Source organism: Haematobia irritans, chromosome 1 (assembly GCF_050003625.1).
Source record: "Haematobia irritans isolate KBUSLIRL chromosome 1, ASM5000362v1, whole genome shotgun sequence".
Taxonomy (NCBI): Eukaryota; Metazoa; Arthropoda; class Insecta; order Diptera; family Muscidae; genus Haematobia; species Haematobia irritans.
This window is the reverse complement of record NC_134397.1, coordinates 274,199,325-274,227,275: the sequence shown is the minus strand read 5'-3', so window position 1 is coordinate 274,227,275 and position 27,951 is coordinate 274,199,325. Positions and strand designations below refer to the sequence as shown.

General features: G+C 33.2%; 1 protein-coding gene across 5 annotated transcripts in view; it reads left to right on the top strand.

Annotated features, from left to right (window-relative positions):
* snu (ABC-type transporter snustorr) overlaps window positions 1-27,951 on the top strand; it is a 112,423-nt gene that overhangs the window by 78,515 nt on the left and 5,957 nt on the right. For 4 of the 5 annotated variants that reach the window (XM_075294672.1, XM_075294683.1, XM_075294667.1 and 1 more), the window contains exons 3-6: window positions 3,069-3,236; window positions 20,123-20,639; window positions 20,713-20,861; window positions 21,437-21,578. In XM_075294672.1, coding sequence (XP_075150787.1) covers window positions 3,069-3,236; window positions 20,123-20,639; window positions 20,713-20,861; window positions 21,437-21,578 — 976 coding nt within the window. The remainder of the gene's footprint in view (window positions 1-3,068; window positions 3,237-20,122; window positions 20,640-20,712; window positions 20,862-21,436; window positions 21,579-27,951) is intronic. The other variant, XM_075294688.1, reaches the window with a different exon arrangement.

Here is a 27,951-nt window from a genome sequence, read left to right as displayed (position 1 = left end):
ACCATGCAAAAATTGGTTCACATCGGTCCATAATTATATATAGCCCCCATATAAACCGATCCCCAGATTTGGCTTGCGGAGCCTAAAAGAGAAGCAAATTTCATCCGATCCGGCTGAAATTTGGTACATGGTGTTGGTATATGGTCTCTAACAACCATGCAAAAATTGGTTCACATCGGTCCATAATTATATATAGCCCCCATATAAACCGATCCCCAGATTTGGCTTGCGGAGCCTCAAAGAGAACAAAATTTCATCCGATCCGGCTGAAATTTGGTACATGATGTTGGTATATGGTCTCTAACAACCATGCAAAAATTGGTCCATAGCGGTCCTTAATTATATATAGCCCCCATATAAACCGATCCCCAGATTTGGCTTGTGGAGCCTCTAAGAGAAGCATATTTCACCCGATCTGGCTGAAATTTGGTACATGGTGTTGATATAGGGTCTCTAACAACCATGCAAAAATTGGTCCACATCGGTTCATAATTATATATAGCCCCCATATAAACCGATCCCCAGATTTGGGTTGCGGAGCCTCAAAGAGAAGTAAATTTTATCCGATCCGCCTGAAATTTGGTACATGATATTGGTATATGGTCTCTAACAACCATGCAAAAATTGGTCCACATCGGTTCATAATTATATATAGCCCCCATATAAACCGATCCCCCGATTTGGCTTGCGAAGTCTCCAAGAGAAGCAAATTTCATCCAATCCGGTTGTAATTTGGAACATGGTGTTAGTATATGATCTTTAAAAACCGTGCCAGAATTGTCCATATCGGTCCATAATTATATATGGCCCCCATATAAAACATTCTCCAGATTTGACCTCCGGAGCCTCTTGGAGGAGCAAAATTCATCCGATCCGATTCAAATTAGGCACGTGGTGTTAGTATATGGTCGCTAACAACCATACCAAAATTGGTCCAATCACACAAAAATTGGTCCATATCGCTCTAGTGGCAACCATGATTATGGTTGCCACTAGAGCCAAAAATAATCTACCAAAATTTTATTTCTATAGAAAATTTTGTCAAAATTTGATTTTTAGAGAAAATTTTGTTAAAATTTTAGTCGGTTCATAATAAAATTTTCATCATTGTCAAAATTTTGTCAAAATTTTATTTCTATAGAAAATTTTGTCAAAATTTTATTTCTATAGAAAATTTTGTCAAAATTTTATTTCTATAGAAAATTTTGTTCAAATTTTATTCGGTTCATAATCATGGTTGCCACTCGAGCCAAAAATAATCTACCAAGATTTTATTTCTATAGAAAATTTTGTTAAAATTTTATTTCTGTAGAAATTTTTGTCAAAATTTTCTTTCTATAGAAAATTTTGTCAAAATTTTTATTTCTATAGAAAATTTTGTGAAAATTTTATTTCTTAGAAAATTTTGTTAAAATTTTATTTCTGTAGAAAATTTTGTCAAAATTTATGTCTACTTTGTCAAACTGAATTATATACGTATTGGATCGATATTTTTTGATTTAATATATACCACGTATGGACTTACATACAATTTAGAAGATGGTGTTAGGAGGTTTTAAGATACCTTGCCATCGGCAAGCGTTACCGCAACTTAAGTAATTCGATTGTGGATGGCAGTGTTTAGATGAAGTTTCTACGCAATCCATGATGGAGGGTACATAAGCTTCGGCCTGACCGAACTTACGGCCGTATATACTTGTTTTTATCTAAAATTTAGTTGCTCTGCTAAGTATTTTTATATCCCAGCAAAAAGTATTTATAAAATTGGAAGCACTTAAATATTAGTGTTAATACTGTAAGCACTACTATTCTGCGCAAAGTTGTAAGTGCAGAATTCAGTGCTACTTCTTCTAAAGGTGTAAACAAGTTCTTCGTTTTTAGCGGGCTACACAATTAATATTTTTTTATTGAACGCCCGACAAAAATTTTTTAAAATAATGAATGGCTGAAATTAGTGCAATTTCGTTGCACTAAAGTAAGCGAGTGTTTCCTCCTTCGCTTACCAAGTTGCACTTCTGTGTTTTTTGCACTTTTGTGTTTTTTTATCACGACTTCTTACGAACAAACAATTTTGTGCCAAAATAAATCAGGCAGTTTATTATCGCTATCTGGTAATACTTTATTTTATTACTATCTGGTAATACTTTAATGGTTCAATATTTAAAATTATTATGTGCATTCTTAAGCGCACTAAGTTGCAATGATTTCCTCATGTAAATATACTGCATATGAAAGCGCTGAATTTCATACAAAGATGAAGCGCATTTAAGTGGGACATTTCCTTATAAATTCATCAGTGAATTCCACGCAGAGGTAAGCGCTGATTTACTTTGACTTCCCTTACAAATCTGCTGAAAATTCATCAGGTTTTTTGCTGCGATGCGATCAATAATCGACGATCCTAAGCTTCTGCTCAGTCGATCTGAAAGTACCCGTAATTTGTTTGTCTTGCTGCAATGTTTGTCTAAGGACGTTTTCGTTTCGTAAAAAATATATTGCCTTCTTGCTATACTACGTTTTCCCTCATTGTATTTTCGCCCAAATGATTCATAGTATTGTGAGGGATACAGGATGCAAAATCTATTACAGTGTCCTTTATATTTTGCAATCAATTTGGAGAATGTTGTACCTTTTTTTCCCAATCGAAATCGCCATAACTTTAGTTTTAAGGAACACTTCGTTACTCCACGACTATACCATAATACACCAATTTAAACGTACACACAAAAAATTTTTTTCTGATTCAATCACGAAATTAATTGATCCAATTAATTTTTAATTGAAATGTCTTCAATCACAGAAATGATAGTATCAATTGAAAAATTAATTGAAGGTCAATTAAAAAGTTAATTGATCCAATTAAAAAGTTTATTAATACTATTATTTTTTGATTGATTTTTGATTTTCAATTAAAAAATTTGTTGAATCAATTAAATTTTTAATTGAATATTTTTTAGAACTCAATTAAAATTTTAATTGGAATTTTCGTGAAATTTTTTTGTGTGTATTTGACTCATTTTCATATTATAAAATTGTTAAATGTTTTAAATATCTTCTTTTCCTTACAGAACAACTGATCCAGTAATGGCCACAAACAACGATGGCGGAACAGGGCAGTGGCAACGAAGTGCACAAGCGGCTGTATCAGTGCGACATGCCTTTAAAACATATGGCAAAAAGAAAAATTCCGTTCCAGTATTAAACAACCTGAATATGACAGTTCCAAAAGGCACAATGTAAGTTGACAACAAGATCCGTAATCCTTTTTTAACAATACCTAACTATAAACTACTATTTTTATGACATAAGAAAATGTATGTATACCTTTAGACGATTTTATGGATCACAATGAACATTTTCAAAAATGGAAATCCTGATTCCATGTGATAACCAATTAAATAAACGAGAATACACTTCTCGTTTTTAGAAATCGTATCCTCTAGGGAAAAATGATTTTAACAAAAATTTTTGATAATTACTAAATTATTCTGAAGGTTTCCGTTTAAATGTGCTTCTTCTAAATTACCTTACAATGAGCCTTCACCATTAAATTTTGTCTACACATACTATATCACAGCATGAAATCTCTAGAGTTGAAAACCAGCATGTTCGAATACAATCTCAAATTACAGATTTTTCTGTAAAGACAAACAAGCAACCGGTTTAATTCCATTAGCAACAGGAAATATTCAGCATCTCTCACAGAATATAGATTATCTTTTTTTATTACATCTTTAATGCAATGGAAAAAATTCCATAAATTTAAAAATTCCCTATGAGTATATGCAAGAAAAAAACATTCTGTCTGTCCGTATGTCTATGAACCAGGGTTTTGATGGCGTTGTTTTTGTTTTAGTGTGATTCAAACTCAATTTACTATAAAATTAAATTTAATGATGCACCAAGTACGATACATTATGAACAAGATGAACATAAAAGGTACATAGACCTTGGCTAAAGTTTTTTTTTGGAGGAAAAATAAAAAAACAAAACTTTTCATTATTATTTCATATTGGAATGACATACAGAAGTCTTGTTTTATTAAGTCAATGTGTAAAACAGAAGTGTAATGTCTTTGATATTGCATATGTTTATTTATTTATTTATTTGATTAAAAACAAAAGACTAAAGAAATAAACTTGAACAATAAATAAAAAAAAAACGTAGAGACGGTGAATTTATACATGTTTCTTTATTTCTTAAAAAAATTATATACTCAACAAAACAAGCATGACTTGCAATTATTTTTCTTATTAATAAAATACAAATACAGCATTCATCTGAGAAGGGTTGCTTTATCATTATACTAACATTAGAATAAGAAACTAGAATTGTTTATATTAGTAAAACTGTGAGTGGTGGCGTGATTTCTTGAACAGATATTATACCTTCTCAAATAATTGATTAGAATTATATATTAACAGAAGCCACAGTTTGTTTTTTATAATACTGCATCCAAATACTGTCATAAACCACCAATATATCTTCTATTGAAATCTTAATTGAATATGAAAAAAAAAACGGTTACCGATATTATAGATTTTGTGATTGAAACAATTTAAAATAAAAAATAATTATTAATTAATTATTATACGAGCTAATGTACAAAGAAGATTAAGGAACTCGACCAATAGGGACATTGAAATGAAAACTGTATTTATTTCAAATAAAAAATATAATCTGCCCAACTATACTGAAAAACAACATTGACCAGTTCTAAAGATTTTGTTTTTACACTAATTGGTATTCATTCCTCCAAAGAAGCGGATAATTGAAGTATTTTAAATTTGAGTTGCAAGTACTTGATAATAGGAGATAAATTGTAATTTATTATTTTTACAGCTTTTTTCTTCGTGTGCTATCAGAGTCCTTTAATAACTTTTTAAAGACGACTAAAATTTCCAAATTCAAACTCGACTTCAATTAGAAATTATGCTATGTTTCAAGTAAAATATTGTATTATTATTAAAATTGAATTGATTTTAAAATTTAAAATCGTATCAAATTTAAAGACGATTTCATTAATTTTTCAGAATCATTAAAGCCAAATTAACATTAGTCCAACGGAATTTTCTTTCATGTAAAGATATCCAATTTTAAGTCAAATCACTTAACTGTAAGGACTTCATTAAAAAGTTTATTTAGATCTACAAAGTGGTGAAGGGTATAACATAGTCGGCCCCGCCCGAATTTAGACTTCCTTACTTGTTTTTTACTAACATTGTGTCCACCCTAGTGCATTAGCCGACTTAAATTGTGAGTCTATAGATTTTGTAGAAGTCTACCAAATTCTGTCCAAATCGAGTGATATTTAAATGTATGTATTTGGGACGAAGTTTACGAGGTTTATCTACTCTCGCACAAGGAAAAAACTTTATAAAAGAGAAAAGCGAAGCAAAACTTAGATTCATTTCACTTTAATTATCTGTGAGTATTTTCCATATGCTAATAAAACTATGTCTCTATTCTGCTGGTTTTTTGGTGTAAACGAACGACTAGTGTCGGGAAGGGAGCTATTGTTGTAATACACATTTTCTAGTTTTTGAGTAAAAAATTGGCAAAATTTGGCAGCCCTGTACTGAAAAAAAATATTTACGTTATATTAAAGATTACTTATCCTAAAACTTAGGATGCGCAATTTACAAAATATTAAGAAAAAATTTCTTCAAAATAGTGAAATATAAATTAAAATAAAGTTTAAAATATTTGATTCAAACTTTTATTAAATTTTTATTAAATTTAGGGCACAAATTTTGGAAATTTGCGCCCCTCCGTTAAAGTCGTATGTCTTTGAACTGAGACAATTTTTCCTTAAAGTAAAGAAACACAGTTTTATTTTAAAGTAATCGGCCTAAAATTAACTGAAATATTGAGTCTTTAGATTTAAATATAGGCAATGACTTATTTAACATCTCCCGTTTGAAGTTTTTTTTTTGGAATCAAGAAAACAGTTTTCACTTTGAAGTAATAGATTTATAAACGGCATTTTTTTCATACGTGAATAGCTTTATTAATATACCGGGGAAAGAAAATGAAAATTCGATAAATGAGATATGTATCCTAATTTTATTGATCCTAAATGTAAAGCCAGTTGGGTCGCTAAAAAAATTATTTATTTTAAAGAAGCCGCATCTTTGGCTCGGAATCAAAATCCTTAAGGGAAGCTCAAAATCTTTGGATCCAAGTAAACTTTTTTTGAGTGTAGCTAGAACCCATTGCCGATAATGTGCTAGGTGGGCTTATACATTATTAGGATTAATTCGATTAAAGGGAATTTAATTCAAACTTAAAGGTCGCTTCCCGACTAGTAATTGTAATGGAGATCAAGTCAACATTTCGAAAATTTGTTAAACTCAAAATGGAGATAGGTTAGGTTAGGTATAGTGGCAGCCCGATATTTCACGCTCACTTAGACTATTCAGTCCATTGTGATACCACAGTGCGAACTTCTCTCTTATCACTGAGTGCTGCCCGATTCTATGTTAAGCTAAATGAGAAGGGACCTCCTTTTTATAGCCGAGTCCGAACGGCGTTCCACATTGCAGTGAAATCACTTAGAGAAGTTTTGAAACACAGAAATGTCACCAGCATTACTGACGTGGCATAATCCGCTGTTGAAAAGCTTTTTGGTGTTTGGTCGAAACTGTGTTTGAACCCACGACTCTGTGAATGCAAGGCGGGCATGCTAACCATTGCACCACGATGGCTCCCAAAATGGAGATAACAATTATATATATTTATTTTTCGTAATTTGCGTAAAAGGATCTCTAACCTCGCTCAGTAGGATTGAAGGATTCATTTAAGAATAGGGTCAATCCATGATGTTTCTTTTCGTCCCCTGGATTTTTTTTCTATTGTTCCACCGTTTATGGTTTGTAGTAGTTTGTATTTTGGGTTCCTCATTATGATGTTTTTATTCTTTTTTATTGTTCCAATGAGTTCTCGATCACGGTTAACCCTTCTCAGGACCACTGAATTTGGAATCATATGTGGAATTGTGTAAAACTCCATAAATTATATGTGTATCCTAATTTCATTTTTATAAAATATAGTTTCACTTTTATGCAACGCAGTTAAAATATAGAATAATGTTGGGTTGCTTTCTCAAATTATCTTTATTTTAATGTATTTGAGTCGTTGGTTCGAAATCAATATCAAAAACCTTAAGTGAAGATCAAAGTCTTTAAATCCAAATAATTTTTTTTTTGAGGGTGGATAAACTTTTGGTCGGTTAGTTTTGTAAGTAGTTTCTTTTCACTAGATCGTCTAAAGTTTCTTTTTCTTGACTATCTATAAATGAGCATTTGTGATTCCTAGTAAATGGTCCACTGACATCAATTGAAACTTTTGCTTACATAAAATTTTTGGTCCACCCATTATGTATAGTATCACATGGCTCAATTTCCCTTATTTCGATAAAACAATAAGACCCTTTATTTCCATTGTATGTTTACGAACTCTTCTGTGGGTATTATCAATTTTTGCCAACAAATGAAATTTCTTTAATGAAATATCTCCCTTTGTTAGTGTTTTTTGTGGGAACTACTGCGGTATTAAGTTGACCAAGTTTCTCCCACTGGCATCATTTGACAGTCTTAGACTATGCCATCTCATTGTCTATTATTAAGGAGGGGGAATACTCTTTTTTCTATCATTATTGCGTTGACAAATAAATACATATAATAAAAAAATATTGAATGAATGAGAAAGTATGTAATAAATTTGTTAGCAATTCGCTAAAAGAAAAATCTCACTCTCCTCCATTGTGTAATGGAATATGCAAAATGATTAAAATGACATAATTTTTAGGCTTGAAAGTATGGAAAAAAGACAAAATGAGGATGGATTATTTTTCCATACCTAGGCATACGAAAGATACATAAAGGCAAGTGAAGACAAATCTTGTTGGTTTTGTTTGTGTCTTAAGTCTATGGTTTGGCTTTTGGTAGATGATCGATGTACCACTAATGATTCATTTTAACAACTAATTCTAAGTAATCTTCATTTCTAGTTCGTAACCAGATATTCAAATTAATTTTTTTGTGTGTTTACTGGTTTATACTTATTAGTCCATATAAGAAAGAATCGATTCATTTTCGTTCTAGGAAATAAAGAATACAAAAGATTCAATATTTTGTTGAAAAAGGAAAAAAAACTATAATGCTTCAATTTTTTCAAAGGACGCAACTTTATTACAAATCAACTTATTACCTACTTTGAATTTCCATTAATCTTTTCGATTTTTATCGAAATCAGATTTTCATTTCTACAAAGAAAATTATGTCGTAAGAACAAATATTTCATGTCCTTTTAATAGGAATGCAATTTTTGCGTAGACGGCGTCATTCCCCACTTCATTGGCTCAGAATCTTTGGTATAGATTTACCCTTAACTGAATGACAAAATCATTGGAACTTTACTATAGTTTTATCACATTGATGGACCTTCTTTTTATACCCTCCACCATAGGATGGGGGTATATTAACTTTGTCATTCGGTTTGTAACACATCGAAATATTGCTCTAAGACCCCATAATGTATTAGTTGTTATTGATGTAGGTCTGATGGTATTGCAAATGGGCCATATCGGTCCACTTTTACGTATAGCCCCCATATAAACGGACCCCCAAATTTGGCTAAGAGAAGCAAATTTCATCCGATCCGGCTGAAATTTTGTACATGGTGTTAGTACATGGTCTCTAACAACCATGCAAAAATTGGTCCACATCGGTCCAAAATTATATATAGCCCCCATATAAACTGATCTCCCGATTTGGCTTGCGGAGCCTCTAAGAGAAGCACATTTCATCCGATCCGGCTGAAATTTGGTACATGGTGTTGGTATATGGTCTCTAACAACCATGCAAAAATTGGTCCACATTGGTCCATAATTATATATAGCCCCCATATAAACCGATACCCAGATTTGCTTTTCGGAGACTCTATGTTAGGTTAGGTTAGGTGTCAGCCCGATGTATCAGGCTCATTTAGACTATTCAGTCCATTGTGATACCACATTGGTGAACTTCTCTCTTATCACTGAGTGCTGCCCGATTCCATGTTAAGCTCAATGACAAGGTACCTCCTTTTTATAGCCGAGTCCGAACGGCGTTGCAAATTGCAGTGAAACCACTTAGAGAAGCTTTGAAACCCTCAGAAATGTCACCAGCATTACTGAGGTGGGAAGCCAACGTGGTGCAATGATTAGCATGCCCGCCTTGCATACACTAGGTCTTGGGTTCGATTCCTGCTTCGACCGAACACCAAAAAGTTTTTCAGCGGTGGATTATCCCACCTCAGTAATGCTGGTGACATTACTGAGGGTTTCAAAGCTTCTCTAAGTGGTGGAACGCCGTTCGGACTCGGCTATAAAAAGGAGGTCCCTTGTCATTGAGCTTAACATGGAATCGGGCAACACTCAGTGATAAGAGAGAAGTTCACCAATGTGGTATCACAATGGACTGAATAGTCTAAGTGAGGCTGATACATCGGGCTGCCACCTAACCTAACATAACCATTACTGAGGTGGGATAATCCACCACTGAAAAACTTTTTGGTGTTCGCTCGAAGCAGGAATCGAATCCACGACCTTGTGTATGCAAGGCGGGCATGCTAACCATTGCACCACGGTGCTTGTATTGTATTAAAAGTGTGGATTTAAAAAGATTTTAATATCAAGTGAGTATAAAAATCAATAAATTATATGACAATTAAAAATGTTGATAAACTGGAGCACTAGTACCAGTCCAGTAATGGGCCTATTAGTAGCAATTTGTACTAATTTTCCATAGGGTAGTCATTTGTTTCTCACCTTCAGTATATCTGCAAAAAGTTCCATTTTTGGAAGAAATATATGAAAAATAGAAAGAAATTTCGTTGAAATACAGAAAAGCGGTTAACCGATGGTCAAAACCCGGTTTTCGCGGTTAACCGAAAATGCCAATTTTTTCATTATCCGGTTTTGGTTTGTGTAACTGGATCCGGTTAATCGGTTAACCAGTGTCGGTTTTTGGACACCCTAAACAATATGCAAAGCCAGAAACAATATACAAGAAAGTGTTATTCTCGTATAACTGTACTGTACCCTAATGATGAATTAGTTTAAATAACGTCAAGAAAATTAATTAATCGACATTAAAGAAATATTTAATCACTTAAGTTACGATTTGTTTCATGCGTCAAACATTTTTGCTTGAATTAAATAAACATACGTTTGTCTACTAAGTATTTAATGTAATTATAACCAGTTTCATTGGCTCAATCAAGGCAATATATTCGTATAAGTTGCAGTCTAAGTCCTTTGTAGTAAAAGACTTGGTCGTTTGTAAAACTAAAGACTTAAGATACAAACTGGCCCACGGACCAATCAGTCATTACGAATACGCTTATATCGATGTATTCAGTTCTAGTGGTATTGTTTTTAAATACTTTATATAAAATGCATTAAATTTTCTTGATTTAGTATCGTTTATCATGGTTGCTAGAGACTCAATTAGATTGAGTCAAATGCGTCGAAAACCTCAAACAATGTCATGTTATTTATTTTTAGTATTGTGCGATACTTTTTATTGTTAATATAACATAACATAACAGGTTGGCTGATAAGTCCCCGGTCTAACAAAGAAGAACACATTTTTTTGTCAAAATTCGTTTTTATTATTCAACATAGTTCCCTTCAAGAGCGATACAACGATTATAACGACGACCTTCCAATTTTTTGATACCATTTTGGTAGTACTCCTTCCGTTTTGCTTCAAAATAGGCCTCAGTTTCGGCGATCACCTCTTCATTGCAGCCAAATTTTTTCCCTGCGAGCATCCATTTGAGATCTGAGGACAAGAAAAATTCGCTGGGGGCCAGATCTGGAGAATACGGTGGGTGGGAAGCAATTCGAAGCCCAATTCATGAATTTGTCGTGATTTTGACCTTCAAACGCTCCAACAACGCCATATAATAGTCACTGTTGATGGTTTTTCCCTTCTCAAGATAATCGATAAAAATTATTCCATGCGCATCCCAAAAAAAAGAGGCCATTACTTTGCCAGCGCACTTTTGAGTCTTTCCACGCTTCGGAGACGGTTCACCGGTCGCTGTCCACTCAGCCGACTGTCGATTGGACTCAGGATTGGACTTACGAGTTAACAGCTGCAAACACCGCTCAGAATCATCAACACGAAAACGAATAAATTAAGATTTCAAGAATGCAAAGCCTACGTTTAAAAGTCATTTGCATCGTAAATGTATCCTTAGTGTGATCTCTCGCTTTTTTTTGGCAATAATTAAAGTAAAGACAAAATCTTTGGAACTGAGTAAGATTTTCTTTCAGTGTAAATATCATGCGTAATTTAGCACAGGCTAAGATAATTATAGCTCCCAATTTTATTGTTAACTATGAAAAAACTCAGTTTGAAAAGATCTAAATCCATTAACCTCCAAGATACCAATATAAAGGAATTTTCAATTTTTATATAGTTGGCAAACATAATAAAATGGCGATTGTTTTAGTTACAATTAATGGTCATATTGAGTTCAGAAACAGATGCCTGAAAACGTGATTGTAATATTCAACTTTGAAAATATCATTTGCAATTTTTTTCATACGAGTTTTGAAATCGTTCAAAGGTGTTTAGACATGCGATTGTAATTAGAGCGATTATCTTTAAATAACTACGAATATGAATTCGAGCTAGTATAGTAACTAAAATCAAATAAAAATGTATCTGTATTGTTTTTGTTTGTCGTCGTCATTGTAAGTTTTAGTAGTTAACTTCGAACGTTGTTTCATAATTTCCCCATAGAGAATAATAATAAATTATATGAACATGTTAGGATTACAGAATTCTAATCTAATATACACTCAGAAAATAAAACATATAACTACAAGCCATGTGGGTAAATAGATTTACTATAACGTGGCTTAAGGGACATAAGAGAGCCATCGTGGTGCAATGGTTAGCATTCCCACCTTGCAGATGATCGTGGATCAATTCCATTTTTGACTGAACACCAAAAACTTTTATAGCTATTTAGCGCTTCTGAGTGTGTTTCACAGTTTCTCTAAGTTAAACGTAATGTCATAAAAAATAGCTGAACATAGAATCGATCAGCACTTAATGATAAGAGATAAGTTCATTACCTGTCGTGTTACAACGGACTGAATAGTCTATGTGAGCTTAAAATTTCGGGCTGCCACTATATCTAAATTTTCATTCGTGATGGGTTCACTCTTTTTTGAAATAAAAAGAGCAATTAATGTTTTTAACAGTAGGTCTAAGTCGGTACTGAAAGGGTTAAATAGTCGTACGTACTATCCACATTAGCAACTTTAATTTATTTTAATTTCGTTGAAGATATTGTCCAAATTTAAATTGGAGATATTTTAATAAAAGAAAAATAGGTTTAAATAGCAATAGTAAATCTGAAAAAACCGTACTTTTGTTCGATGAGTTTTTAAAAATTGAATTCAAATCTACAAAAAAAAAACTCGGAATTGCTACAAATAATGAAAGTATAGTAATTATTTGCAAAGTTACACTTTCAATAAAAATATGTTTGACAAATACAACTATCACGTTCCTTGCAAAAGGAATCGTATTTCCTCTACGCAGTTGAAAATAAACATTCATGAATTCAACGTTTAAATAACAACAACAATAACATTCTGAAAAAACTGTTCTAGTAATTGTAAATTTCCAGATTAATTTAACATTTATTATACATTACTTTACAATGCAATTTCAAGGGGTTCTTGTCTGTGAATAGATGAACATGTAATATTAATATGCAAAGTAGTTGGATATCTGTTCGTATTGGAACTATAAGAATTTAATTGAGTTTTTAATAATTATATTTTTCCTCCCCTAACCCCTTAGAAAAAAGTAAACCAGTTTAATACGTTTGATTGAAGTGGGCTTGAAATTTTGTATGGGTGCTCAATTAATTTCAACAGCATAACCGGGTTAACTTGTTAATTATAATAGAATAATAAGAGCAAGAATAAAAATAGTAACTAAAAATTGTAGAACGAAAAAGGAGATTAATCATCATTACCAAATAAATTTCATACAATTTCTATGTTAAATGCACGTATATACACAGAAAGAAGTATTGTTTTTCAGAGGAACGAAATCTTAGACAAGCAAAATTTTTTGACGCTAAACAATTTTATCTTAAAGCGTATAAAAACAAGTAAGAAAAGTCTAAAGTCGGACGGGGCCGACTATATTATACCCAGCACCACTTTGTACATCAAAATTTTCGATACCATATCATATCCGTCAAATGTGTTGGGGGCTATATATAAAGGTTTGTCCCAAATACATACATTTAATTATCACTCGATCTGGACAGAATTTGATAGACTTCTACAAAATCTATAGACTCAAAATTTAAGTCGGCTAATGCACTAGGGTGGAACACAATCCCAGCAAAAAAGAGCTTCCAAAAAAGTAGTTTGGATCCCCAATCTGTGATCCGGAAGTAGTGCAAACTTGGATCATCTCCAATGAATTTTACATGGGCTTGTCATAGGATGGAAGTACTCCCTTTTTGGATCCTTTGTATTGCTTTAGAAGTTAATTTGAATGATGGAATTTAAAAAGCGAAAAAAAAAATTTTTTTTCAACCAATTTCACTTTTTTTCATCCATATGTTTTATTACACTATTATTTTCCTATTATCTAATTTTTACAATTTGAAAAACTTTTTCGCTCCGACCAGGGATTGAACCTGGGTTTACTGGCACCATAACGGAACGCCTTAGCACACTCAGCCACAAACGCCATTGAACATAAAGCGTCGAAAGGTCAATTCAAATGTTTGTGATATGATCGTAATACGACACCAAGGAATAACATTCTAATTGCTTCTCGAGATGTTCTTTATTAGTATGAACGAAAAAATAAGAAACGTAGGTTCAAATCTCACCAGCAGCAATTTGTTTATCAAATATTTTTCTAAAAAACTATTTTTTTATGTTATGTATCGTTTTTATTTTTTTATTTTCGGCATATATTTTCGTATAAATATATTTTTTTCTATTAAAATCAATAAAAAAAATTAAAACTTCTCGTAATTTGAAAACCCTTCTCAAAAGAACTTCCATGGAAGCGAAAAAGTCAAACGGCACAGGTTCAAATCCCAGCGGGGATGAAATTTATTTTTTTTTTATTATTATTTTTTTACTTTTTTATGGATTTTCTATTTTTTTCTATTTTGTAAAATTTAATTGTCCACAATTTGCACTTAAAGTAGCCTGATTGCGTTCTTTCTAATACTTGTCCACAAGGACTGCACCGGAAGTAGAAAAAAATCATTGGGGGATCCCAAGATGCGCTTTAGAAGAAATGTTTGCGTACATGTCCAAAAGGACTGCATCGGAAGTGGAAAAAAATCATTGGGGGATCCCGCGTTGCTCTTTAGAAGAAATGTTTGTGGACTTGTCCAAAAGGACTGCATCGGAAGTTGGAAAAACTCGATGGGGGATTCTAGGATGGGCTTCAAAAGAAATGTTTGTGGAACAACTTCCAATTTTTTTTGCTGGGATGTTACTAAAAAATATGAGAAACATTTAAATCTGAAGCCATTTTAAGGAAACTTCGCAAAAGTTTATTTATGATATATCGCTCGATATATATGTATTAGAAGTTTAGGAAAATTAGAGTAATTTTTACAACTTTTCGACTAAGCAGTGGCGATTTTACAACGAAAATGTTGGTATTTTGACCCTTTTTGTCGAAATCAGAAAAACATATATATGGGAGCTATATCTAAATCTGAACCGATTTCAACCAAATTTGGCACGCATAGCTACAATGCTAATTCTACTCCCTGTGCAAAATTTCAACTAAATAGGATCAAAAAATTGGCCTCTGTGGTCATATGAATGTAAATCGGGCGAAAGCTATATATGGGAGCTTTATCTAAATCTGAACAGATTTCAACCAAATTTGGCACGCATAGCTACAATGCTAATTCTCCTACCTGTGCAAAATTTCAACTAAATCGGAGTAAAAATTGGCCTCTGTGGTCATATGAGTGTAAATCGGGCGAAAGCTATATATGGGAGATATATTTAAATCTGAGCCGATTTCAACCAAATTTGGCACGCATAGCTACAATGCTAATTCTACTCCCAGTGCAAAATTTCAACTAAATCGGAGTAAAAGATTGGCCACTGTGGTCATATCAGTGTAAATCGGGCGAACGATATATATGGGAGCTATATCTAAATCTGAACCGATTTCAATAAATTTTGGCACACTTGACTACACTACTAATTCTACTCCCTGTGCAAAGTTTCAACCAAATTGGGGTAAAACTCTGGCTTCTGGGACCGTATTAGCGCATATCGGGCGAAAGATATATATGGGAGCTATATCTAAATCTGAACCGATTTCAATTAATTTTGGCACACTTGACTACACTACTAATTCTACTCCCTGTGCAAAGTTTCAACCAAATTGGGGTAAAACTCTGGCTTCTGGGACCGTATTAGCGCATATCGGGCGAAAGATATATATGGGAGCTATATCTAAATCTGAACCGATTTCAATGAAATTTGGCACACTTGACTATAGTACTAATTGTTATTTTTGCCCAAAATTTTAAGCAAATTAGGGTAAAACTCTGGCTTCTGGGGCCATATAAGTCCACATCGGGCGAAATATATATATGGGAGCTATATCTAAATCTGAACCGATTTCTTCTAAAATCAATAGGAATCTATTCTGAGCCAAATTTGAAGTCGATTGGACTAAAACTGCGACCTAGACTTTGATTACAAAAATGTGTTCACGGACAGACGGACATGGCTATATCTACATGGCTATAAATGTACGGTCATAGTTCGGTCCTCAAAGTAATGCCAGATGTGCCTAACGTAGTGGATTACACCCTGGCAAAACCACTTTTCGACAAAAAGTTTGAAACTCTAATTCCCAACAGTGAGGCGTGGTGTACACAGATCCCGGGGAATAAAAGATATATAGATTTCTATACTGATGGCTCCAAGTTGAATGGACAAGTGGGGTTCGGAGTATATTCTAAAGATCTGGAAATTCGAATAGCGAAAAGATTACCTAATCACTGTAGTGTTTTTCAGGCTGAAATATTGGCAATAAGAGAGGTGGTGAATTGGCTGAGAAGTAATGTTCCAACAAATATTGGCATTAATATATACTCAGACAGTCAACCTGCAATAAAATCCTTGGAGTCTGTGTTCCTTAACTCAAAAACGGCCATAGACTGCCGCAAATCTCGCAACGAGATGGCTGAGCAGTACAATATTCACCTAATATGGGTGCCTGGTCATAGGAACATACCGGGGAACTATGAAGCAGATGTGTTAGCAAGGCTAGGAACTACCTTACATATTCCAGGGGAACTAGAATCTGTTGGTATGCCTCTGGCCACCTGCAAGCTCTTACTGCGCGAGAAGGCTGTTATGATGGCCAATATTCGATGGGAAAATTGCAAGGGTTGTAACGACACCAAGCAAATATGGCCCCATTTAAACTTAAACCGCACACTAGATATGCTAGTGTTCTCAAGGCGTCAGATAGCACTCCTAATATCTGCTATAACGGGTCGCTGCCTGATAGGCGAATTTGCAAAAACTATAGGTGCGAAGTATAATGACTATTGTATAAGCTGTCATGACGTGGAGGAAAAGGAATCAATTAAACACCTCTTGTGTGAGTGTCCTGCTTTTTGTGTAAGGCGTAAGCGAATTTTAGGAGCATATAGCTTTAGATTACTGGCTGACCTGGTAAACGTTAACTTAAGCAGTTTGTTAATGTTCTTGGAGCAATCTGGTTGGTTCCACAAAAGTAAATAATAGAGAAGGTTCAATGGTTAAGACTAGAAGTGCCCATATGTAACAGGTACTTTTAGTTAAAAGTGGTATCACAATGGACTGAATAGTCTAAGTGAGCCTGAAATTTAATCGGGCTGCCACTTTAACCTAACCTAACCTAAGCTATGGCTATATCGACTCAGGACCCCACCCTGACCATTTTTGCCAAAGACACCATGTGTCTATCTCGTCTCCTTCTGGATGTTACAAACATATGCACTAACTTATAATACCCTGTTCCACAGTGTGGCGCAGGGTATAAATATCAGAGACAATAGTTGAATTGCTTACAACAAATTTGCTCCAAAAGAAAATACAGTATAAGAAAGAGAATTTCGTTTGTCAAAAACTTCGTTACGGAGGAAAGTATTTTTTCTTTGGGTGTATATATACTGAATGAGTTTTGCAAAAAATCCACTTTTTTCCTCAGTAGCGGCAATTTTTTATATCTTCTAAGCTTCTACCAAATTATCTGAAGAACTCGGGAGCAAATATATTGGATCAGAATCAATGGTCAAGGAGTCAAGGAGTCAAATATGCAGGGAAATAAAGAAAAGATGGAAAATGTATGTACCTCTGTAGTTCTACAAACAAAAACCGTAAAGGTTGGATACACCAGGTTAACTTACATGTTCCAAAACGGATTGGGATATATCCCGATTTCTAATTCAATATGTTTGTAATTGCTATTACATGGGAAAACGGCTGCGTTGCTCCATTTTTATACCATACACCCTGCTCCGAGGTACCAGTTTTATGTACCAATCGATACAATTTCGAAAGGTACACGCGAAGAAAAAAAAACGTTTGAAAAACGTGTACCGAAAACGTTTTTCTTTTGTTAGAGTTTTTTTGAATTGCTTCGAAAATTTTAAACTTTTATCACCAAAAAAATTCGTTTGTTACAAAATTTTTGTTTTTTCAATAAAAAAATTTATTTTTGAAACAACAACACAGTCCATTTCGTTTATATCAAACACCGTTCTTTTCTGACTTTAGGTCTTTAATAAGACACATTTTACAGTTCAAAATTTAATATACTACAATGTAATGTTGAACATTTTTTCGGAATCTTCCGAACATATCTACAATATATGTAAAAAAAAACTTTGGTCGAGGCAGGGATCGAACCCACGACCCTTGGCATGCAAGTCGGACGTAGCAACCACTGCTCAACGGTGCCAAACTAAATGTTTGTTTATTCGGTTCGTGGGCGCCGCAAGCTATGCTATATAAATATAGCTTATATGGATATTTATCTATTGATGACCATAACAGGTACATAGCTCAGTGGTTAGTATGTTGGCTTACAAAGTGCATGGTCCGCGGTTCGATTCTCCGTCCAGGCGAAAGGTAAAAAAAAATTTAAAAATGTATAAAATCGTATAATTTCTTCTACAATGTTGGTATTACAGGAAAAGGTGTTAAGAACTAAAAAACCTCGTTGATGTGAGAAAGATGTGAGGGAAAATGCAATTAACAAGAAAACAAAGTTTTTTTTTTTTTGAGTTTGTCTTTATGAAATTGATTTTCCATCCTGGAAAAGAATAAACGTTTATCACAAAAAGTATATACTTTTCTTCCAAATACACTTCCTTACAGCGAAAAGCGAATGAGAAACGAACTTTGTTTGTCTAAAATTTCGTTTGGGAGGAAAGAATTATTTTTTTGTGTGTATTTATCGTCTAGTCTTTAATTTGATCAATTACCCACAACCTTTTTCTTTTGGTTTAGTAAAATACTGACCAGAGAGGTTGAAATACATGGTTGACAAAAGAAATATGAACTTTCTCGATAGCTGGTGATGTCGGCAGAATTTCAAATTTTACTACTGAACCATTTAAACCGACATTTTTACGTTAGGATTATAGAAAGTATCAACATGTCATGTCCACCAATGGGGTGGTCTGTAAATATTTGCAATCTGCAACAGTGCCAATAGTACCGTTTGTATCATTTAAATTGGTGCACATGTTCTTGTTTTTTGCCGCATAGGATGATTTCCAATCCATGGCGAAGGGTATACGAGCTGATTTATAACGAACATAATCGTGCCATTTTCATGATTTGATATCAAATATATTGTTTAGATTTATACTATACATACATTTAAATAAAATATAATATTTGATTGAGAAGGAATTGGTTTTTAATTCAGTCAGTAGTAATATTAAGATTGAGCAACAGAACCGAATGATGAAGGTAGCTATAACCGATGTCGTCGGCAGACGCAACCAACACCATATGAGATATTAGTTGTGTCGACCGAATCAGTCGGGTGACACAACTGCCGACTGGTAGTTGCCGCCGAATAGACAAATTTCTATCGGCTTAGCCGTCAGGCCGCCGTCGCCGGAGGCAAAAGGTTTCGGGATATATAATTAAGCTATTCATACGACCGCTTAAAAAATCGAAACCACAGCAGACACTACATAATGAACAAGTATATACGGCCGTAAGTTCGGCCAGGCCGAATCTTATGTACCCTCCACCAAGGATTGCGTAGAAACTTCTACGAAAGACAGTCATCCACAATCGAACTACTTGGGTTGTGGTATATTAAAATTTCGTAACATCGTTTTCTAAATTGTGAGTCAGTCCATACGTGGTATATATTAGACAAAAAAGGTATGTATGTTACTAGCACAATGTACCAAACTTCAACTGACTCGGATGAAATTTGCTCCTCCAAGAGTCTCCAAAACCAAATCTCGGGATCGGTTTATATGGGGGCTACATATGTTTATGGACTGATATGGACTACTTTTGACATGGTTGTTAAATATCATATACTACCATCATATAGCGTGATTTCAACAGACGGACGGACATGTTCAGATCTTCTCAGAATTTCACCACGACCCAGAATATATATACTTAATGGAGTCTTAGAACAATATTTCGATGTGTTACAAACGGAATGACAAAGTTAATATACTCTCATCCTATGGTGGAGGGTATAATAATGGTTTCTTAGTTACAAAAATCTTTAAATCAAGGATTTGACATTTTCCAATAAATCTTTACATATAATTGAAACCCTTTTATCTCAAATCGAACAATATTTTTCATTACATTAATGGAAATTTAAATTTTAAAGACTTCCGAATTCAATATTGAGTGAATATTTTGTGTCTCAAAAATTAAGTTACACATTTCTTCATATTGGGTCAATTTTTATTTTAAGTGTAGAAAATTCAAAATATATCATGTTCAAAACAAAATTTCGAGTTATAAATTAATAGTCTCTTTTGTTCTGCCTTTCAGATATGGTCTCCTGGGTGCATCAGGTTGTGGTAAAACCACCCTCCTTTCCTGCATTGTTGGTCGTCGTCGCATTGATTCGGGCGAAATTTTCGTTTTGGGTGGTAAACCCGGCTCCCGAATTTCTGGAGTCCCTGGTAAACGTGTCGGTTATATGCCACAAGAAATCGCCCTCTATGCGGAATTTTCCATTCGTGAAACAATGATGTATTTCGGTTGGATATTTGGCATGGAAACTAAAGAAATCGATGAACGTTTACAATTTCTATTGAATTTCTTGGATTTGCCCTCAGAAAAGCGTTTAGTGAAAAATCTCAGTGGTGGTCAACAGCGTCGTGTCTCATTCGCTGTGGCCCTTATGCATGACCCGGAGCTATTGATTTTGGATGAACCTACAGTGGGTGTAGATCCACTTTTACGTCAAAGTATATGGAACCATTTGGTACACATTACAAAATCAGGTCAGAAGACAGTAATTATAACGACACATTACATTGAGGAGGCCAGGCAAGCGCATACGGTAAGATGAATACTAAGGAGAAAGAAATTGTTGCAATGGTAATTAAAATGTATATATTTTTCTCATTTCACAGATTGGTCTAATGCGTTCCGGTAATCTATTGGCCGAAGAATCTCCCAGCGCTTTACTTTCCATGTACAAATGTATCAGTTTAGAAGATGTATTCTTAAAACTATCTCGTCTGCAATCGCAAAAGGGCGATGTATCTCAGGTTAATTTCAGGTAAGAATTTGTATTTCCATTTAGATGATTAGACTTTGTATACTCTCGAGTCCTAATAATTAAAGTTGAATATGTTTAGTTTTGTTATTTTTTTTGCATGGTTTGGTATTATTTTAAAATGATTTTTTTTTATTTTATTTTTTTCTTGGTTTATTTCATTTCATTAATATACACATAACAACAACAATAACTTCTACTACAACAACAACAAAAATCGATACATCAATCAAAAAATCGCCAATCTAAATTAAATTAAATCGAATCGAATGGAATTCCATAACCCCACCAAACATTGTGATCTTCATAACTCGTTCAAACAAAATCGATTAAAAAAAAATAATAATCTTCATCTCAACACAAAAAAATGTCAATCATTTTATTTTTATTTTAAAAATCAAAAATGTTTATGTTTGTATGTTCGTGTGTGTGTCGGTGGTTATATTGAATGTTTATGTATGTGTTTTTGTGATTAAATCTGGGGGCCTTGTTGTGGTAATACCCATGCCAATGCTCGAATGGGTAATAACAATCCATCATCAAAATCGAAACATTCGAAACGAATGCCTAATTAACAGTAATAATATTTCATTACATGCCATGGGCTTCGGCAGTAAAATGGATAAACCCGGTTCCAGTCAAGAAGGAGGCGTTGTCGGACTCAATTTCCATCAAAGTAAAGAAATACTAATCAATGACACCAATGGATCCATTTATACGGTGAGTAAACGTTTAAATAAATTTTAAATAATGCATATTACATATTTTGGTAATAAATTAAGTTAAAATAGTAATTTATAATAACTAAAATAATTATATTAAGCGTTGGCAGTATAGCACTCCATTTATATTAACATGCGTATGTTAGTGTAACAGAAAACGAAAGACTTAATACACAAACATTCTAAATAATGTAAAGCATTCATGCCTCAAATGCACTATTTGACTGACCCATAGGGTTTGTTAATTAACTATGAATATTTTTACTTTCCGCCATCAAAAAAATAAAACATTGACCAATTTATTAAACTAAGTAAAAAAAGGGAAATAACTATCATTCAAAAACCTTCGCATACAAAAATGAGTCATTGCCAAATATCAGATATATCCATTGACGTAGCTAGGGGAGTCTTGGTAGGGGTAAGCCTCCCTTAAAAATTTTTCTAATCCCCCATATTTTTCGGTAAAAATGGTTTAGTCGCCATATCTTAGAATTCAAGCATGTGTATAACATTAAATATGTGAAATTCTTTAGTTATATTATATACAGAAAAAAAATCATCAAATTTTTCCTAATTTTAATTGGTTTCCTAATTTTCCATCAATTAATTATCTAATTGACTTGGGTGATTGATACTATTATTTCTGTGATTGAAGACATTTCAACTAAAAATTAATTGAATCAATTAACTTCGTGATTGAAGACAAAAATATTTTTTTTGTGTGTTATACCGTATAAAACATAAACTTTTATAGAATGGAAGAAAAAGTTTAAGACACGTGCCTTAAATGTTATCCGAAGAATTTATATTTATGTAGCTTCAAGGACATCAGATGAAGGTGACCATGAAATAAAATTGATATGATGTCTTCAATTGAAACATAAAAAAAAACAAGTATATACGGCCGTAAGTTCGGCCAGGCCGAATCTTATGTACCCTCCACCATGGATTGCGTAGAAACTTCTACGAAAGACTATCATACACAATCGAATTACTTGGGTTGTGGTATCTTAAACCTTCTTAACATCGTTTTTTATACCCTGCGCCACACTGTGGAACAGGGTATTATAAGTTAGTGCATATGTTTGCAACACCCAGAAGGAGACGAGATAGACACATGGAGTCTTTGGCAAAAATGCTCAGGGTGGGCTCCTGATTCGATATAGCCATGTCCGTCTGTCCGTGAACACATTTTTGTAATCAAAGTCTAGGTCGCAGTTTTAGTCCAATCGACTTCAAATTTGGCACAAGTATGTGTTTTGGTTCAGAATAGAACCCTATCGATTTTGGAAGAAATCGGTTCAGATTTAGATATAGCTCCCTTATATATCTTTCGCCCGATATGGACTAATACGGTCCCAGAAGCTGGAGTTTTACCCCAATTTGGTTGAAATTTTGCACTAGGAGTACAATTAGTAGTATAGTCAAGTGTGCCAAATTTTATTGAAATCGGTTCAGATTTAGATATAGCTCCCATATATATCGTTCGCCCGATTTACACCCATATGACCACAGTGGCCAATCTTTTACTCCGATTTAATTGAAATTTTGCACAGGGAGTAGAATTGGCATTGTAGCTATGCGTGCCAAATTTGGTTGAAATCGTGACTATGCGTGCCAAATTTGGTTGAAATCGGTTCAGATTTAGATATAGCTCTCATATATAGCTTTCGCTCGATTTACACTAATATGACCACAGAGGCCGATTTAGTTGAAACTCCGATTAACTCCGATTTAGTTGAAATTTTGCACAGGGAGTAGAATTAGCATTGTAGCTATGCGTGCCAAATGTGGTTGAAATCGGTTCAGATTTAGATATAGCTCCCATATATATGTTTTTCTGATTTCGACAAAAATGGCCAAAATACCAACATTTTTTTTTGTAAAATCGCCACTGCTTAGTCGAAAACTTGTAAAAATGATTCAAATTTTCCTAAACTTGTAATACATATATATCGAGCGATAAACCATAAATAAACTTTTGCGAAGTTTCCTTAAAATTGCTTCAGATTTAAATGTTTCCCATATTTTTTACTAACATTGTGTTCCACCGTAGTGCATTAGCCGACTTAAATTTTGAGTCTATAGATTTTGTAGAAGTCTATCAAATTCTGTCCAGATCGAGTGATATTTAAATGTAGGTATTTGGGACAAACCTTTATATATAACACATTTGACGGATGTGATATGGTATCGAAAATTTAGATGTAGAAAGTGGTGCAGGGTATAATATAGTCGGCCCCGCCCGACTTTAGACTTTCCTTACTTGTTTTGAATGTATAAGTGACAATGCTATTTTCACAAAAGATCTTGCCTCTTCTCATATACGTACAATTTTTGGATAATTTTAGATTAAATTGTGTGTAAAAATTAAGTATGTATATGCAATTTTTTTCGTTTTAATTTTTTTAGAAAATTTCCTGTGGTGGTATGCTCTCCCAGAGAAATTTCCTAGCTCCGTCAATGGTTATATCTAATTCTGAACTAAATTTCTAGCGATTACCTTTCTAGGGAATGTAGGGATTACATTTTATCAAATCTAAGAGCGTGTTGTTCAACTTGAGAAGAAGAAATGACATAAATAGCGAGCATATAAATATCAATAAAATCATATTATAGACGACTTCTCCGAAATCGTCAAATTGAGGGGAAAACTCACTGCCTCTTCATGAAACACAAAATCGACTCAGGGTGAATCGTTCGTCTAGATTGAAACTAAAATAACTTCAGATCTATTTGCTAGAAAATCCTGAAATTTGTCATGAACTATTTACTATCGAACATCGAAACAATTAGTATTCCACAGACTCTTGTTTTCGAGATATCAATGTGGGATTTTTGACCAATCGTTCGTCTCGAGGCGAACGAAAATTCCACGAACAAGCAGTCAAATAAGTCAAATCGACGGGTTTCAGGACCTTTTGATCTTCAAACTCGTCAAAATTTCTATATATTTTCACTTCTGGCAACACTTTCCCCAGTATGCGTATCTCATGTATATCCGTTCAAATTTGGACCTAGTTTTGAGAAAAAAATACTTTTCTATATATTTTAATTGCTGCTTTAAATATAAAATCATCATCATTTTGGATTTTGACTTTCTTTACCCGTTTTAAAATGTGCAAGTGCAATAAATTGAATACAATTCAAATATATGTAAATTTCAATACAATTTACATATGTTTATAAACTTGTGTAATTATGTTCGAGCCTAATATATTCTCTTTCAAAAGCCAAGTAAACTTGTTACTCTGGTTAAAAATATATTTAAATGATCGAAACAACCTAAAACAAATGTCGAAAAACGTGTTCATTTATAAATAAACAAATAAAAAACAAAATGTTAATATATTATTTGGTTTTGTTTTTTTTTTTTTTTTTTGTATATTCATTAAAATTTATTTCAATTTTAATATAAAGAATTCTATTATAAATTTTTTATTCGAATTGCATAAACATTTGTATTGATGTACTCAAATAGGAATGTAAGGTATGTACTGGTGTATAGATAATTAGATAAGAGTAGCAAACTGTAGTCTTAGTCCTAATAAAATTAACTCAATTTGTGTTTTTAATTTTTTTTTTTAATATCATAGAAAATGTCCAGAGTGCAACAGTTATTTTATCAATCAATTTTCAAAAATATTATGGTTATGTGTCAATTGTTGTGAAATACGTAAAATTATTTTTAATGGCATACAAAAATACAGGCAAACTTAATATCCACACCCAGAGAAGGAATATGATCACCTCAAACATGTTTTAAGAGCAAAATGTTATTTTTGGGTGGTGACCATGTAACATGGTTTTCGCAACCATGTTATTTTCTCGGAAATCATGTATCTGATTTCGGCAAGCATGTTATATTTGACGAGAAAATAACATTTTGGTGATAAACATGTTACATGGTCACCATACAAAAATAACATTTTGCTCTTGAAACATGTTTGAGGTGATCATATTCCTTCTCTGCGTGCATCTAAGAGTTTTAATAAATCAAATCTCTGAATAAAATGACTAAGAAGTTCGGAATTCATCTAATATGTATATCTGAGAATATGATATATCAGGGAAACACTTTGCACATGAATTGGTAAAGATATTGGTATGGATCTTGCAACCTTCAATGATGTACTGCGCGAGAATGCCATTACGAGTATGAGGGTACAACCAACACCTCAAACCTGTAGTATAGATTAAAATAAATCTGTAATGTAATCGAGCTCAGTCTGTATAAGGACGTGTCGTCCGTAAATGGCTACTGTCGGCCAACAAAATTGTTCGTTCGAACGACACAGAAAATTGAAAGTAGAATTAAGGAAGTGCGTAGAATTAAGAAAGCCGTTCTACGAGTCAAAACAAGGATTTTGTAGAAAATGATGGGTAGCTCCGTCATGTTGGAGAACTTCCATACTACTATAGCATGTTCGTACTATGAGTAGAATATTCTTCCATTGAGCAATTTGACTTGTTAAAACTAGAACAAGTATAGAAATAAGGAACACAAAGATTTCTATACAATATCTATATTAACCCTTTCACTACCGATGTCCACTTGGAAGGACATTCGCAAAAGACACCAAATCCTATTTTCCCACTTAGTTTCGATTTATTTCTCGATGTTATTTTAAAGTAGAGGCTTTAATCTAAATAAGCTATAAATATTGTACATATTGGTGAGGTCTAAAATACATTTTTATAAAAATGCGAAAATTTGAGACAATTTTTGTACTGTATGTTTCTAGTAAATGATCATTTAACAAAAACTATAGCTGATACTTTTACGGGTTCTTTTTTGTATTTTTTTCTCACACTTTGAAAGTTATTATAGGCCAAATAGCGCTTATTTGCGTAAGGCTATTTGGTCACAATTCATCATGTTTTCATGAACAAGCTAACTCTTGACGTAATTGAGGTAGGTTTTCAAAATGACAGTTTTTGTTCTAAATGCTGTTAGTACAAGTAAAAACAGAAGAAAAATAAAAGTTTTTATCATTAGGTTTATTTCGGTAGTGAAAGGGTTAAGATATCAAGAAAAAGTGAATCTTTGGAAAATTTATTTGCATCAGAAAATGTCACATGTCATTTCCGTTAAAAATCGAACTTCCTAAATACAGACCATTTCGAAATAAATGGATTGTGGTTTCTTATAAAAGTAGAACTTCTAGATTTGAACTGTGAACAAATATATGAGGAACAAATATCAAATACAAATAATATGCCTAATGAGGGCATAGGAAAATTCCATCATCGGACTGGAGGTCGGGACGATTCATTGAAACTGAGAACAGCTTGGATGACAATAATTGGGACACTTCAAAGACAAAGACTGATATACATTTGTATTTTACCACAAATACGATCATCTTGAACTTCTTATTGAACTCCATTTTTTTCCTTCAACATGCTAAATATTCTTTAATAAGTGAAGGGATTAATTATGACTAACAATTCTACAGTTTTATTAAATTTTTCTTAAATTAACCTACATTTTTCTTCCTGCTGAATTGCCTTTTTTTGTTTTAAGGTGAGTATTAAGTTCGAGTTTAGCCGTTAAAATCGCTAAAGTGAAAACTAAATCAGTAAGAAAAATGTATAAAATTTAACATATTTGTTGCAAATTTTATTATAACTTGATGGGGAAAAGCCCAAAGCAAATTTTCACAAAGTATGTGTTCCTTAAAACGGATTATTATTAAAGAAAAGTAATCGTGAAAAAATGACGTTTTTAGCGAATAAACTCCAACTTAATACCCACCTTTACTCAAACGAATATAGTTAAGAGGACCAACGGGATTATTCACTGATGATTATATAAGCACAATACATCATTTCATATTTAAGGAGTGCATGCGACTCACGTTGATGTAATTCGATAATTTATTTTTATCGCATAGCAGTTTTAATTGCCGCTTGATTGACCCAAATTTATGTTTTATAAAATCAAATATACACTAAAAAAACAGTGAACCCACCAGGAAGAAAACTTTCGGTTAATTTTAGAAAATTTTGAATATTTGTAGAAAATTTTAACTAAACGTTGGCATCACGCCGATGTCATACAAATAAGTAAATATTTTTCGACAAATACAAGAAAATTTATTAGACATAACTAAGTTTTTTCACTTGTTAAAGATAATTTTTTAGTTTGAAGAAAAAACTTGGAGTTCAAAATTGCAAGAATGTCTTTAGTGACATACGAAGTTCACGATGGAAGCATTTTTGGTAAAATTTACAAATTTAAAGAAATTTTGAACTATTTTGTGGAAGACACGAATTTAGTTAATCTGTATGATTCATTTGAGTATATTTTTTTCCTCGGGTTTAGTTAATTTAACTAACGTACACAAAAAAGTATTAGAGTAAAGAAA